We start from the raw sequence: 15,231 nt of genomic DNA, 5'->3' as shown, positions 1-15,231 counted from the left end.
ATCCTCCTTACTTAGTTTTCCATAAAGACAGGGTGTCCCTCCGGACTAATCCATCCTTCTTGCCTAAGGTTTCCTCTGAGGCAAACCTAAACCAGACGATTGATCTCCCGGTCTTCTTCCCTGATTATTCCAACAGGTCGGAACAAAAGTTACATTTTCTAGATGTTCATCGCCAACTTCGATATTATTTAGACAGGACTAAACAGTTCAGGAAATCTGATCAGCTCTTCCTGTCTTATGCAGAAGGGAGATTGGGCCTTCCAGTTACTAAAGTGTCCCTTTCAAGATGGCTTACCTCTATAATTACCTTCATCTATGAAATCAGACATCAAAAACTGCCTTCAAGACCTAGAGCTCATTCAACTAGGGCATTAGCTACATCTGTAGCTTTTCAGGACAGGCTACCAATAGATTCCATTTGTGCAGCAGCCACATGGGCTTCTCCTCATACCTTTATCTTGCATTACAAATTGGATATGGCCTCCAGAAACCGTGCCAACTTTGGTTCCACTGTTCTCAAGAGTCTGTTCCGATAGGCCACCTGGGGTAAGGTGCTAGGGACGCGGTCCCATCCAGCAAGAATGAAGGCGAGATTGACAACTTAACATTGAGAAGTTATGTACCTACCATAACGTTCCATGTTAGTTGTCTTCTTCTGGCCTTCTTTCTTGCGTCCCACCCCCCTTCCCCCTAGCCTGGACAGACCAATAGGAATTTTTGGGATCTTCCATTGGGGCTTTCCTTCCCACATGTTCTACCACCTCTATTCTCCCTTTTATGTTTGTGGTAGCTTACCTACAGGTTTATGTATAGAGGTGGGTTCCGTTTCTCTCTTCTCCATTCTATGGAGACCAGAACTGCTTGGTTTTAGCTATCAAACGAGATCTGAGTAGTTACCGCCTAGCATTGTGGGATATAGGGGAGCCTCGAGCCGGTGGAATAAGCTCTCGAGCTTTAGTATTGGCCGAGTCGGAGCCGAGGATCGGCTCCAAACCCATCCAGCAAGAAAGAAGGTGAGAAGAAGACAACTAACATGGAACGTTATGGTAGGTACATCACTTCTCATTTTCAACAGGGATGTTTTACATCCATCTGCGCTACCACCAACTCAAGCTGATGGGACCATGGCATAATGTCTCATCCAAAAGACAATACATTCAGGATGCAACACTACCCTGATGCTGCACTACAGTGTCAGCGATCCATCTACCTGTTGTGGGAGTATAACCCACAGCCTTCTGCTCCATAGAAGATTGTGCTTATCTATTTAATATTCTATATCCAATATATTTTATTTTCTTTTGAACAGCAGATATGAACTGTAGCATACTAACCAGCTAATTTACTGCCCAGTGTAACTTCTTTCTAGATATGTAACTCGTAAAACATTTTTGAAGATGATGAATTTTCAGCTTATCACTCCTTGTACCTTGAAGCTACATGTGAAGTGGTTGCTGTTGGCATTTGCTTAAATACGTGCTTAAACATCAGAAAACAATTTTTTCATTTCCCAACTTCAGTCATTTAAAACTCCCAGATGCAGAGTTCATTTTTTTACTTGTTAATCAGGGAAGATCACAAGGCCCAATTTTCTCTTTCCAGGGTTGACTTGGGAGCACTCTCTGGTTAACTGGTTTACTTAGAGTCACAAAGCAGGCAAATGGAGACTGAGGGCTTCTAACCCTTAATTATGGGATGAAACTTTTTACCAGCTCATAACCTTTATTGAGTGCTAAATTGTCCTTGTGACCAGACAATGTTTCTCTTGAGCCATCACCTCTTTCTGTTATTCTACCTCAGTTTTTCTTACGTCCTTACTGGAGAAAGACTAGAGAAGGTCCTTCTATTCTCATGTCGCAGTATTCTTACTGTGGGATCCCCCACCTCAGGTGACCTGAACGTTGGCTCCTATCCAAAAACTTTCAGCCTGGTTGCTGTTGGTGCGTGGGACGTCACACGTAGGGCTATAAACCAGGGACCTTAAATGTATCAGGGACCTTTAATTTAAGGGACTATTAAATATATAAAGATTCTAGTTGTCTACTGATGTACTATGTTCTTCATTTGTAAATATGTTGTAAGTAATTGCTATGTTAAATTGTTAATCACTATGTAATCCATTGTAACTACTGTCTGTTTATTTTAACTGTGGAGCTTTTCTCCCCAGACCTCTGCTGAAAATAGACCTACGTCCAGTCGGACACTCCCGGTCAACAAATGTAAATAAATGAATAAAAATAAATAAAATAAGGGACCTTAAATGTGACATTTGCACATATAGACCTCACAATTTTTCTGCCACAGTTGAATGTCAGATCGATCGCTCCTCTCTCTCAAAATGTCTAAAGCTAAGTACCCCACTGGGGATTTCTTACTTATTGCTTGAGCTTGGTTTGCTGGTGTTACATTAGCTGATGTCCGCTAAGAAGGGTAAATGCCGATGCAGGTGTCAAGTTCCACATGAGGACACCCATGACCTTTGCGTCTTTTGTCTAGGCCGGGAACACGACCATACATCCTGCTCCATCTTCCAATCCTTCGTCCCTAAAACTCTTAGAAGCCATTTGACTGCCCTTAACCTGTGTTTAGAAAATCAAAGGCTTAAGAAGCTAGCCCTTACGATGGATCTGGAATCAGCTGACCCAATATAACCACCAAAGAAAAAGGCCAGATTTTCACAGCCTACCACTACTGCCTTTCCGTCATCGGAATTCCCACCAACCACCAATATAAGAGTCGAGGGATATCCACTAGAGCCATCTGCTTCTAAGGCTCCCCTCGAGGTAGCCATATCCAAAGCACCGGCCGACACGTCCACGGAGATGTCTCAGACATCGGTTATTTCTGATGTCGGGGGGGGGGGGAGAGACCAGGTTCTACCAGACACCCTTCTGGATCTCAGGAATCCGAGACTTCTTCCTTTGTTAAGGCCCCATAATCAAGGCCTACAGTGTCTCCCAAATCTACTCCTTTTAAAAGAAAACAAAAAAACTAAACATTTACCTACCCCTCCCGAAGGACAACTGGACTGGGAGTCTTTCACTCAGTCCCTGATGCAGGCCTTCATGGCCCTTAGGCCTACTTCCTCCTCAGCCCCTTCTATTTCAGTGCTCAGGCCAAGGCCTACTTCTGCTGCCTCACTACTTCCTTCTATTCCCCAGGAAGAAGAAGAAGAGGCGCTCTGCTCTTGCTCAGAGGAGTCTATCGCCTACTCATCCCAAATAGCCTCCCCCTGGAATATTATTCTCCAGATGAGGATTCTGTTAAAGGAGAATCCCCTCCAGAGGCAATAACCATTTAGGGAAACCATCACTAAGATGAAAGAATACTTCAAATCGGATACTTTCCAAATTACAGAAACTCAAAAAAGATACTTTGAGTTGTTGCACCCTCCTCATCAGCCATTCCTCCAGTGATCCCTGCATACCTTGAGGCATTTGCTTCTTGCTCTAAGAACCCTGACTCTCAGCTACCTGCCCCAAAGAGACCAGACCATTTCTTTAAAGTGCCTGATGACCACAAATTCCTAGTAAAACCCCCCTTGGTGCACCCTGCTGTTATAGCTTTGCCCCCCAGATAGACAATTTTGATTGTTCCCTTCATCTCTTTTACCTTCAGATAAAGACAATAAAATTGTGCATAGGCTGGGCAAGAAGACTTGCACCTCTTTCACCCTGGGCTTCAGAGCAATTAACTACCAAATACGTATGGTAAAATATGCCATGGACTTGGTATCCCAAGCCTCTAGACATCTGAACTCCCTGCCTGACTCCCCTAACAAAACTGAAGTACTATCTAAGCTATCCCTGGCCTTCCAGGTGGCCAGGCACTCCATCAGATGCAGTTGTGATGCAGCAGAGACTTCTGCTAGATCAGCTGTAACTGCATCAGTTCTGAGTAAATACTCCTGGCTTAGGCTCCAACCACTACTAGAGGATTTTAAGTCCAAAATCCTAGATGCTCCTCTTGATAATAATCTTCTGTTTGGTAAGCAGTCTGCTGAGCTATTTAAAAATCTACAGGAGAAGAGCAAAGAAATACAGGATATTAAACACCTGCTGATGTCTCCCCCTACCTAACTACTATAGAAATTACCCTGCTAAAACATCCTGTGTCAGAAGGGTCCCCTCTACGACCACCCCTTCCTCTACCAGGCATAGGAAAGGGAATAGGAGGCAACCTTCTTCAAGGCCCACAAAAAGGGATAGAGTTTAAATATTGTTCTTATAAACTTAGAAAGTAGCTAGAGTAACAGTGTTTGTGTTAACATACATTTTCCGAAGGATTTAAAGTCTGAAACTCAAATGTGTGTCGTCATTTAGTGACTTTAATCCTCAGATCATCCCAGTAATTTGTCAGAAAATCACAAATTTTATGAGGAATAGACCAAAAATATCAGGCAAAAATCTGGACATTCTGTGAAAATTTGGACAGTTGAGAGGTATGGTCTCCATGCTGAATTCAAAACCATGTTGCATTTGGGAACCAAGCTCATCAAATTTTTTGATCCTAGCTTAAGTAAAATTAACAAGTCCCAGCCTTCTACAGCTGTGATTTTGATTTGTCCTAATGTGGCACTGGATGAGAGGGACAAGCTGTAGTTATTTTCAACATCCACTGCAAAATTAGTTTATAAATACAGACAAGAGGAAGACAAAGTTTGAAAGCTACATGCATTACTTTATTCTGTTGTTTTTTATCTAAGAAATGAGGAAAAAGTGGTCATCTTCCCTATTTTTATGTCCGGTATATGATACTAAAGTAAACAGTTTCCCAGCTATATGGCATCATCTTAAAAAAGTTTAATTGTGGTTTTGGCAATTGGCAGCTTAGTCCTTCTAGTACTGGGTGCTTTGAAAACTTGAAATCTATTGCTTTGATAAACAGCTGTGTTGCTTCATTCATCATTTCAGTAATGACAGGCTATGTTAATAATGTCAGCACCTGCTTTACTAGTTTATGTAAAGTCCTAAAACAACACCAGAACAAGTGAGATTAATAGCAACAGCCAAACCTCTTAACTTTGCTCAGGAATTCTGTAAAAAAAAACAAGTATAATGGAGAGACAAATGCCCAAAATTAGCGACACTTTTTAAATGTTACACTACTTCATTTTAAATGGTGTTAGAACAACAGGTTTTGCATCAAAGTGCACTCTTTGAACAGTAAGAAGTATGGAATTCTAATGACTGGCATTATTGACTGTAATCTTCCATGATTTACCAGAAAATCAAAACAATTTTACAGGACAAAATTGAGGCAAAAGCAAGAATGTTTTGCAAAGTCAGGGATTTATTGGTGTGGGTACAGCAGCAGCAACAGCAGCGGATAAGTAACCAAAAGGCTAGTGGGTCAGTTATCAAAGCGACAAACAAACATTCTTGGTGTGATACTGACCCCTCTAAACCACTTGAACTCTCAGGACTTCAGTTCTGCAGGTTACACAATAAATAAACAAATGCATAAATAAATGTGAAACTGCTTAGAACATCATATAAATTCACTGCAGGATACATGCTACTTGTTGGATGCTTAATTTAGTGAAGACCAGTGCCTTGAGAATTCTGCACTGAAAAGTCTCTCAACAAAACAGAGAAAATGCCTGAAAATCCAAATGAGGAAAAAAGTCACAAAAAAACATTTTCATGCAGGGGGACAAACTCTCTAGTACCTGCAATGTGGAGGAGTATATCATTGGACACCCTCCCCATTATTGTATTTAAGCTCTAAAGTCAGCATTCTTGCTGAAGCAAGCAAGGGTTCATAGGTTTATAGGTGTGTACTAGGCCTACGGCCCTGGAGCCTTTACAAGCCTAGCCCATAGAAGTGCCCTGGCATCATGCCGCTGTTAGTTCCCAGTGCCTCTATCAAGTAGAGCCACTGGAGTGATCCCTGGGGTGAACTTTCTATTTTTTTATTTTCCATCCAGCATACTCCAAAGTCAGAGAATTTCTTTTATAAAACATTAGCAGCGGGTTTCTTGAGGAACTGGCATTCACTGAATCAGACTTCACAAATCTTTATAATACCATGTGGTGAAACTTGTGAACATAATAAAAAAGCAAAATCAGGTTGCTTGGAAGATGTTAGATATTTTTTAAGTTCTATAGGTGTACATTGATAATTTTGCTGCAGATAAACTACAGTGTTAAACATGGTACTGTTCCTGATTAAAGAAAATGGAATGCTATTTGTATTTATCCTGACTCTAATATCAGTTTTGTGAGTTTGCTTTTGTCTCTAGATATTTCTGATAAACTTCCTTTAAATGATTCTTTTAGTTTTGCTACAAACCAGAGTACAGTATATGAGTTTGATTATTAAACATGTCCAGATTCCTTTACTGGTGATGCTTCATTGCTTAATGAGAAAATGAAGTTGGCCTTAGCTTCTGCTCCTTCTGTGGTTTAACAAAGAATGTGTACTTACCTTCTGAAAGGAAAGTTGTGTAAAATCTTACCTTAACCATAGATGTTCTTCTCTTCTGTGTTGCAGTATTCTACATGTGGGTCTACCCTTCTTCCTCTCCAGTTCGTCCAGCCACGATTCCAAAGATTTTTCAGCCCCTCTAGGTGCATCAGACGTCTGATGTGTCAGCAGGAACATGGGTCATAAAAGTGACGTCTGCACGCACCAGCCCTCAGAATGTAAGAAGCCCCAGTCGGAGCCAGTCCTATAAGGGCATAGCCTGTCCAGTGTCACCCGGGAGAGCAAGTGTTGTCTGACAAGAGGGGTAGGAGGGAGGGAAGGAATACTGCAACATGGAACAGAAGGACATCTATGATTATGGTTAGATTTTACACAACTTTCCCATATCTTTCTATTCCAATGTTGCAGTATTCTACATGTGGATGAGTACCAAAGCTCACTGAGGATTGGGTGGTGGCCTAGATGATGTTTCCTGGAATCTATGTAGGATAGCAGTGGCAAACCCAGCCCTGGCTCTGGAGATATGGTCTTGCTTGTAGTGCTTGGTGAAGGTTTACACAGAGGACCAGCTGCCTCAAGTATGGTGTTGGTGTCTAGCCCCTTAAAGAGGAGTGGGCTTTGACATTGCCCTGCAAGGTCTTTCCATGGTGTAGGTATCAGAAGAGAATGGCTCTGGAGATTCAGGCTGAAATGGTCTGTTTGGTCACATCGTTCCCCAGGGCTCTGGGGTGGAAGGAGACAAAACAGTTGATCGGATTTCCTAAAAGGTGTGGTTTTATGTAGATAAAACCTGAGTTGTCTGTGTACGTCTAGGAAATTAAGTACTCTCTCACTATCCCCCTGTGGGTTGGGGGAAAAGGTAGGCAGGTAGATTGCCTGGTTCAAGGATATGTCATTTACTACTTTCGGTGTGAGTGACGGGTTAGTCCTGAGGGTCACCCTGTCCAGATGGAAGACTAAAAAGGGTGGTGGAGCCATAAGAGCTTGCAGCTCTGAGACCCTTCTGGCTGAGGTCAAGGCTACCAATAAAATAGTTTTCCATGTGCAAAATTTAATGGGACCTTTGTCTGCTGGCTCAAAGGGGGCTAAAGTGAGTTTTTCTAACACACAGTTTAGGTCCCAGGGAGGAGGGTATGGTTTCCTGGGTGGTCTCAAGTGCAGTACCCCCCTTGAGAAAAAGTTTAGCGGGGTGTCTGGATGCAAGGGGGGGATCCAGAGGAAGGCAGGCAGAGATTGCAGACAAATGCACTTTTAAGGATGAGTAAGCCAGCCCTGTCTGCATTAGTTCACAGAGGTAAGACAGGATAAGAGGAATGTCGCTTTTTAGAGGGTCCAGCTGTCTTTTGTAACACCAAATGGAAAACCTTTTCCACTTCGAGAGATGGGATTTCCTTGTGTTGGGTTTCCTGGCCACCTGCAGGACATTTAGCACATCCTCATTGTACAGGTGTCTGAAGGGGATCAGAATCCAATCAGCCACAGGGTGAGGTGCAGGGATTCCCACTGTGGGTGTATCTGAGTCCCCTTGTGCTGTGTGAGCAGGTCCACTGAGGGGGGTAACTTGTGACGATTGCCCTTGGAGAAATGGAGGAGGGGGAACCAGTGCGGTCTTGGCCAGTTGGGAGTCACCAGCAAGATTTTTGGTGAGTCCTGTTGAATTTTCAGCAGCACCATTTAAATCAAGGGGAAGGGGGCAATGCATACAGAAATTTCCCTTTCCAAGACATTGAGAAGGCATCTGTTGCCAGTGCCTTGTGGTCATATGTCCTGGTGCAGTAACCAAGAAGTTGCCTGTTTGTGGAGGAGGTGAACGGGTCTATTTGAGGTATACCCCACCTGTGGACCAGATTCAGGAAAACATCTCTTTGAAGCATCCATTCCTGGTTGTTTGATAGTGTTCTGCTTACGTAATCTGCCTGGGAGTTGTGCAGGGACGGTATGTAGGCTGCCTGTAGTGGAATTCCCTGAGAGGTGGCCAGATCCCACAGCTGCAGAGCTAGCCTGCAAAGAAGGTATGATTTCATCCCTCCCTGTTTGTTGAAATACCACAGGACTGTGGTGTTGTCCATGAATATCTTGAGAAGGCCTTGTTCTAGAAAGGGTTGGAAGGCTTGTAGAGCAAGGATTGCTCTCATTTCTCTGATGTTTATGTAGTCTAGTTTGTCTAACTGTCCACAAACCTTGCATTTTTCTTTGCCCTAGAGTTGCTCTCCATCCCAGATCTGAAGCATCTGTATGCATGGTCTGGGAAGGTGTGGGTGTGTGTAGAGAGAGGCCTGGGTTCTAGGCCACCTGAGCCACCCACCATTGCAATTCCTGTTTCAAGCAGGGAAGGAGGGGGACCCTGAACTCTAGGGGATGGGAATGCCGAGTCCACACTGACCAAAGATACCACTGTAGTTTCCTCATGTGCAGTCTTGCTAAGGGCAACATGGGTATGGTGGCTGCCATGTAACCCAGAAGTCTCAGAAATTGCCTTGCTGTCGGTTCTGATGCTTGAAGGGCATCAAGTAAGTGGTGTGACAGGGACACCACCTTCTCTGGTGGTAGGAAGGCCTTCATAAGATTCTGCAACTCAGGAAGACAATGTCCTGAGCAGGTTCCAGGTGGGATTTTGGGAAGTTTATTCGAAATCCTAGAGTCTGCAGGAGGAGTAGAAGGGCCTGGGTATGAAGAAGGAGAGTATTCTGGTCATCTGCATGTATTAGAAGGTCATCTAAGTAGGGGAATATCTGGATGCCCTTTGTCCTGCAGTAAGCTATAACTGGAGCCAGACATTTTGTGAATACCCTGTTAGCAGTGGAAAGCCCAAAGGGCAAGGCACAGAACTGAAAATGGGATGAGCATGCTAGAAATCTGAGGTATTTCCTGAAGGTGGACTTCATGGGAATGTGAAGGTAGGCATCCTTTATGTCCAGGGTTGCCGTGAATACCTGAGGTAAGAGGAGGGGAAAGAGGTTAGGGAGAGTGAGCATCCTGAAGGTAGGAACTTTTAAGAAGGGGTTGAGATGAGAGAGGTCTAGTGTAGGTCTCCATGGTCTGTCCTTTCTGGACACCAGAAAGATTCTGGAGTAGAATCCTTTTCTTTTTGATTCTGTAGGCACTGGTTCTGTAGTGCCTAGGATTAGTAGGGTTTGCAGTACCTGTCTTAGGAGGGGTAACTGACTGGCGGATGGCTGAGGAATGGCCAGCCTTTTTGGAGGGATGATCCAGCCCATAAAGTAATCGTTCTGAATGATGGACAGAACCCACTTGTCTGAGGTAATGAGTAATCATGCAGGGAGACAGTGAGAGAGACGGTCAGACAGGGGAAGGGTTGAGGGAGGGGTGGGGTGAAAGCTTGGCAGGCAGTCAGACACTATCTGCCCTGTCTGGAAAGGGAGGCCTTTGGTGGAAGGAGAAGCTCTAGTCAGTGGGGGCTGTCTTCTAGGGGGTCTCCTCGACCTGAAGGGAGCCATTGGCCTAGAGGTTTTCCTGATGAATTTAGTCTTAGCTGGGTAGTTTCTATGGAACTTAGGGATGGACAAGACTAGCAGGTATTTTAGGTCCTGTAATTCTTTGCCTTTCTGTTGCAGGGACTTAAATAGGTCAGCCACTTTTTCACCAAACAGGGCAGAGTGATCCAAAGGAGCATCAGTAAGTTTGGCCCTGAAGTCATCGGGGAGGGACTGAAGGATGTAGCCATGAGTATTTTCTGAGTGCAGAAGCTGATGTAGCTGACCTAGCTGAGGCTTCAGCTGCATCATAGCTGCATCTTAAGGAGTGTCTATTCACCTGAGAGGTGAGGGCTAGCAGGGAGGTAAAGGAAACTTTGGCTGCACAGTCTGGGATGTCAACTAATTCCTTAGTGGCTTTGTCCAGCAATGCTAAGGAGTATTTGGTCATGTCAGTTTGATAGTTAGTGGCTCTGAATGACAGGGTAGCAGAAGTGTAAATTTTCTTTCCCAACCTTTCCATTGTCTTGCTGTCCTTGTCAGCAGGAGGAATGTTAGTGGTAGGGAGAAGCTTGGAAGCCCTATCAATAGAAATGGAGATAGTGGCTGGATCCACCAGAGGGCACTTAATCAGAAATTTCTCTGCCTCAGGGACTTTGTAGAGTCTATCCACTTTCTGAGGAGCTGGAGTTGGGAGTCAGGGTTGATGGATGGAGAGGCAAAGGCATCCAGGAATGCCAGTTGAATAGGAGGGATAGCAGAAGGACTGGGGGAGTCCATCTGTATCAGGTCATAAAACCTCTTCTGTCCTTCAGTCATATCTGTGGCTTCCCACTTAAAATGGTCTTTCATCTTTTTGTTAGTCTCTCCAAAGTTTAAATCCTCCACAGGGGAGTCTGGTTCAATAGAGCCTTCCTCTGATCCATATCCCGGGGGGAAGAGATCTGAGAGGAGTAAGAGAGGGAATCCTCTGAGGAATCAGACAGTTCCTCCTCTTCTAGTTGTTCCATCCTCCTTTCAGGAATGACAGGACTAGGACTTAGGAGGGGAGGAGCAGTGCTAGGGGTTTCCTAAGCCATAAAGGCATTAAATAAACTCTGGCTGAAGGCCTGCCAGCCGGGCATGCTTTCAGAAGTAGGAGATAAATGTTTTGTTTTTTTCTTTAGAGACCTAGCTGGCATCCGGCTAGATGAAGGCCTCGGGTCTGATGTAGAGATGGCTGTGGTGGAATCCAACGTACCCAGAGAAAATGCTGGTTTCCCCCCCCAGAGTCTAAGGTAGACACCGGTGTAGCCTCTCTGGATGTGCTGTCCGCTCGAGATTGTGCGGCTTCCTCAGAGGTACCCGTTTTTATCCACACTGGTGGATGCCGAATCCTTGGCCAGGTCGGTGTTGGTCACAGACTGAGGAACAGCTGGTAGAGACACAGCTGAAGAAGTAGGCCGCAAGGTCTTGGCCCTCTTCTTGGGCAGTTCAGACAGGGCATTGGAAGCAGCCTCCATTCATAATGCTATTTGTTTTAATCGCTGGTTTTCTAAGTACAGGTCTAAGGTCTGTAAACGGTGATGTAAGGTCTTAAGGATGAATGATTGACAAATAGTGCAATTCTCGTGGTCATGTTCCCTACCTAGAGAGAAGAGATACTGATCGTGGGTGTCTTTGTGGGGAATCTGCCGACCACACTTACACTTGCCCTTTCCGGATGACATGAACAAACTGTAAGAAGTAACAGTAGGACTGAACCAATGGGGTACTTAACTGAATTTTTCTTGATCTGACATCCGCGAGAAGCAGGAGCACCTGGCGTATGACTGACGGCTGAAAAGTTCTGGGGGCTGGTGCATGCAGACGTCACTTTTATGGCCAACATTCCTGCTGCCATGTCAGATGCCCGACGCTCCTAGAGGGACTGAAAATCTTTGGAATCCTGGCCGGACGAACTGGAGAGGAAGAAGGGTAGACCAACGTGTAGAATACTGCAGCACTGGAATAGAAGGACATTAGTCAAAGCATCTGCTTGATAGTGGAGTCACAAATGGATTGAGCAGTACTGTCCTAGTTGGTTTGTGTAGAAGAATGCTCTACAGTGGGGTGTATGGGGAATATGTGTTTTTAATGTTGTATAATAAAGTCCAAATACCTTAACAACATTTCTGTTCCACAGTGGGACCAGCATAAAGAAGAAGAAGAGAAAAAAACAGCAGATTATATCCAGCTCGGCTCTGATAAACATCCAGACAAATTCAAAGAGGCTTGTTCCTGCTAACGTCAGTGTATTCAAAAATGCAGCACTTGAGACTGCATGAAGATAACCCTGTCTGTGACAACTCATGAATAAAGGACAATTAATGTCATGGAGCTCCATTCTACAAAATGGAGAATCACATTAAATTTACCAGCTTCCCATCAAATGTTGTAGAAGTCATTGGGGTGGGTTTTAAAAGTTTTAAAATCAAGACCTTGGACTGTCTGAACTCCCAAAATAGTGTTTTTTTTTAGGGTAGATGATAACATGTTATATACAACACGAGTAAAGGACCAGTATAATTTAATTATTGTATAATGGAAGAGTGGTTTCTTAAGGGTCTCACCCAGATGGAAAGCTCTCCTCCCATTTACCTTCATTTGTTGTAGAACACAAATACTTTAGCCTTGTTACACAGCAGTTTTACAAATTTGCTCCTGTTCCAGTTCATTGAAATAGATATTATTTCATTATTTCACTGTATTTATTCTTTCCTGTTTCTCATGGGTGTGTTTTTTTGCATTGAGCAGTGACAGACATACTGCTTAATTGTGCCACGTAAGACAGAACAGCATTCGTTAATCACAAGAAGCCTTGATGTATCTTGTGAAGACTACTGTTTGTATAATCCAACATTAGACCAGATTGTATCATGAAGATTGTATTTCTACAGACTCAGTTCCACATCCTGTCATATTTTCTGTCAGTTTCTGGTGTGCAAGTAAGCAAGTCAGTTGCTTTCTTGTGGTTGCAGCTGCACTATTCCACAGGAGCCTAATTTGCTGTCTAGTGTAATGAGCATCATACAAGACACCCTCATAGTTTAACGCATATAAAATCAACAGGGGGAGTTTATGTACCAGTTTATGTAACATTGGAGTCATGTGGTAGAAGTATGCCAATCTGGCAGTACATAAGAGTTATGCCATTCATTTATGAACATGCAGAGGATTTCCGGTATGATGAATTAGTTGACTTCCTTCCAGCATTGCTTTTCTTCATGCCACTTCTGTCTCTTGAAGAAGATAGTCACTCTTCATTTGTCATTATGATTTGTCCTAACTTGGACATGGTGTAGCTACAGCATTGCTCATTCAGCTTTCTACTGCAATGCTGCAAGTTTTAAACTCTGCTGGCATAAGTTGGCACTACAAAACTGGAAAAGTTTTGAGATGGGTCTACAGTCAGTGTGTGTTTGTTAATGTGTCTATATAAATACCTTTGAAAAACTGTAACAAAAGGCTTTACTGGCTCCTTGCTGCACCATAACACTAAGACTGACTGGCATTTAATGAGCCACAATTCGCAATCCCAGTTGCAGCTACTGTTATTAGTTGTCACCCCAACTTCAGCATCGATTGTAACCCCCTGTTTGTGCCTAGGAATTCTGCCCTCTTCAGGCCATCCCTAGCTATGGCTTTGTGTATACATATATTGTGGAGCAAAACAAGGCATAAAAGGTACTTTGTGCAAAGAGTAATGCATCTCAAATAAATGTTAAGTGTAAAACATGTATTTCAGATGCATATCTAACCACATTCTGGGGAAGCCAGATAAAAATTAAAAAAAAAAACTGTCTAGTGCTAATTAGCTCTTTGCATAAGTGCTACACTTTCCAGATAGCGCTTTCTTGAAAATTTTGTTTGATTAAATTGCATTTTCTGTGCATGCATGGGTCATGCCACTTCCAATTCTATTTTAAATTTTTATTTCCTTCACAAAGAAACCAAAACCTCATGCAATATTATGAAATGTTTTCTGAGATTCCTTTATTTTTAATTTACAATGGCTATTTTGATTCTAATTTAAAAATTAAACTCGAGGTCATTCTTTTATCAAACCATATTGTAGGAAGTCAGTGTTATGCGCCTGAACATTCTGTAGCAGGTTTTACAGAACTCATTAGTGTACTTTTTTTTACATTGACTGTTCTAGTAATATGGCAGTTATATCTTTTTAAGGCTTATTACTCCAGTGGAAACAGACTAAAGTGGGACTAATATTAATTCTTTTGTTAGGAACTCATAACAGTAAACATAAAATGATTACTAATCAGATAAATTAATTTTTGCTAAGTTTTGCATTTCTGTATCAGCGCAACAAGAGTATAGATGTAATTCTAAGAATAAGGTATAAATCTCAGCAACAGAGTGCTTCCACTGTAGCATAAATCTCAGTAATATAGTATTGCCATTGTTTGCCTTCATATTAGTAAATTGTAAATAAAGTTGTAGAATACTGTTATTTTCTGTTTCATTCTGTTGCCTGTGTAATAAAGGCTGATGTAGTCATATCAGAAAGTAATAGGTATTATTCTATCAGGACGTGTTAAAACTCATTCACTCCAATGGAGCTCAGGAAGTTTGCACTGTAACTTCCAATGGACGGAGCCTAAGCCTTTTGACAGAATCAAATTATGTTCTACATTTCAAACAAATGTTCATATTTCTGGAACCATAGGGGTTATGAAAGAAGTATAAATGGCAAACTCTTCAGCACAAACTATTTTTATAGTGGTAGTATTCTTTAGGTTCTGTGTCTTAAAACTGAATTTTATAAGTCACAGTAAACACAGTAACTATTACATTTGTAATATTTTGTAACCAACTTACAATATCTCAGCAACCACTCAAGTTACATGCTTACTATCAGCAGCATTTCATTTGTCTAGCTGAGAGCTTTCATATGAGGTTAAGGAGTTCTGTCTCTCTTAATTAGTTGTTGAGATATTTAGAAAAATGTGAAAAGTATATCTATATAAATTAATATCATAAAAACAGCAGTTAATATAACAATAACCCACGCCTGCATGTGGGTAATGCTGGATTTACCCACAGTTGGTGTGGTTTGGTCACGAGGGCGAAGCCCGAGTGGCAAACAAAGACAACTGTGGGTAAATCCAGCATTACCCACACCCAGAAGTGGGTTATTGCTATTATACAATGACATTATTTAAGAAAAAAAATACTTACTTTTCTTAAATAATGGCATTGTATAAAGCCTCCTTGCTGCCCTTCCGCAGCTGTCTGGTATTCTGCGGCAGTTCTCATGTACTGCGCATGCGTATGCTTACGCAGTACATCAGAGCTGTGGGTGGAAACAACGGAGAAAGCAAGATTTCCA

The 15,231-nt window shown here is 42.7% G+C and overlaps 1 protein-coding gene across 5 annotated transcripts in view; it reads left to right on the top strand.

Moving 5' to 3' along the window:
• LOC122808998 (ras-related protein rab7-like) overlaps positions 1 to 14,352 on the top strand; it is an 867,514-nt gene extending 853,162 nt beyond the window's left edge. For all 5 annotated transcript variants that reach the window (XM_044080178.1, XM_044080177.1, XM_044080176.1 and 2 more), the window contains one exon: positions 12,028 to 14,352. In XM_044080178.1, coding sequence (XP_043936113.1) covers positions 12,028 to 12,129 — 102 coding nt within the window. In that variant the 3' untranslated portion in view covers positions 12,130 to 14,352. The remainder of the gene's footprint in view (positions 1 to 12,027) is intronic.
• Positions 14,353 to 15,231: the final 879 nt, after the last annotated feature.

Source organism: Protopterus annectens, chromosome 8.part0, assembly GCF_019279795.1.
Source record: "Protopterus annectens isolate FY-2018-M chromosome 8.part0, PAN1.0, whole genome shotgun sequence".
Taxonomy (NCBI): Eukaryota; Metazoa; Chordata; order Ceratodontiformes; family Protopteridae; genus Protopterus; species Protopterus annectens.
The sequence above is the reverse complement of the archived record's forward strand: the minus strand, read 5'-3'. Positions and strand labels throughout refer to the sequence as shown.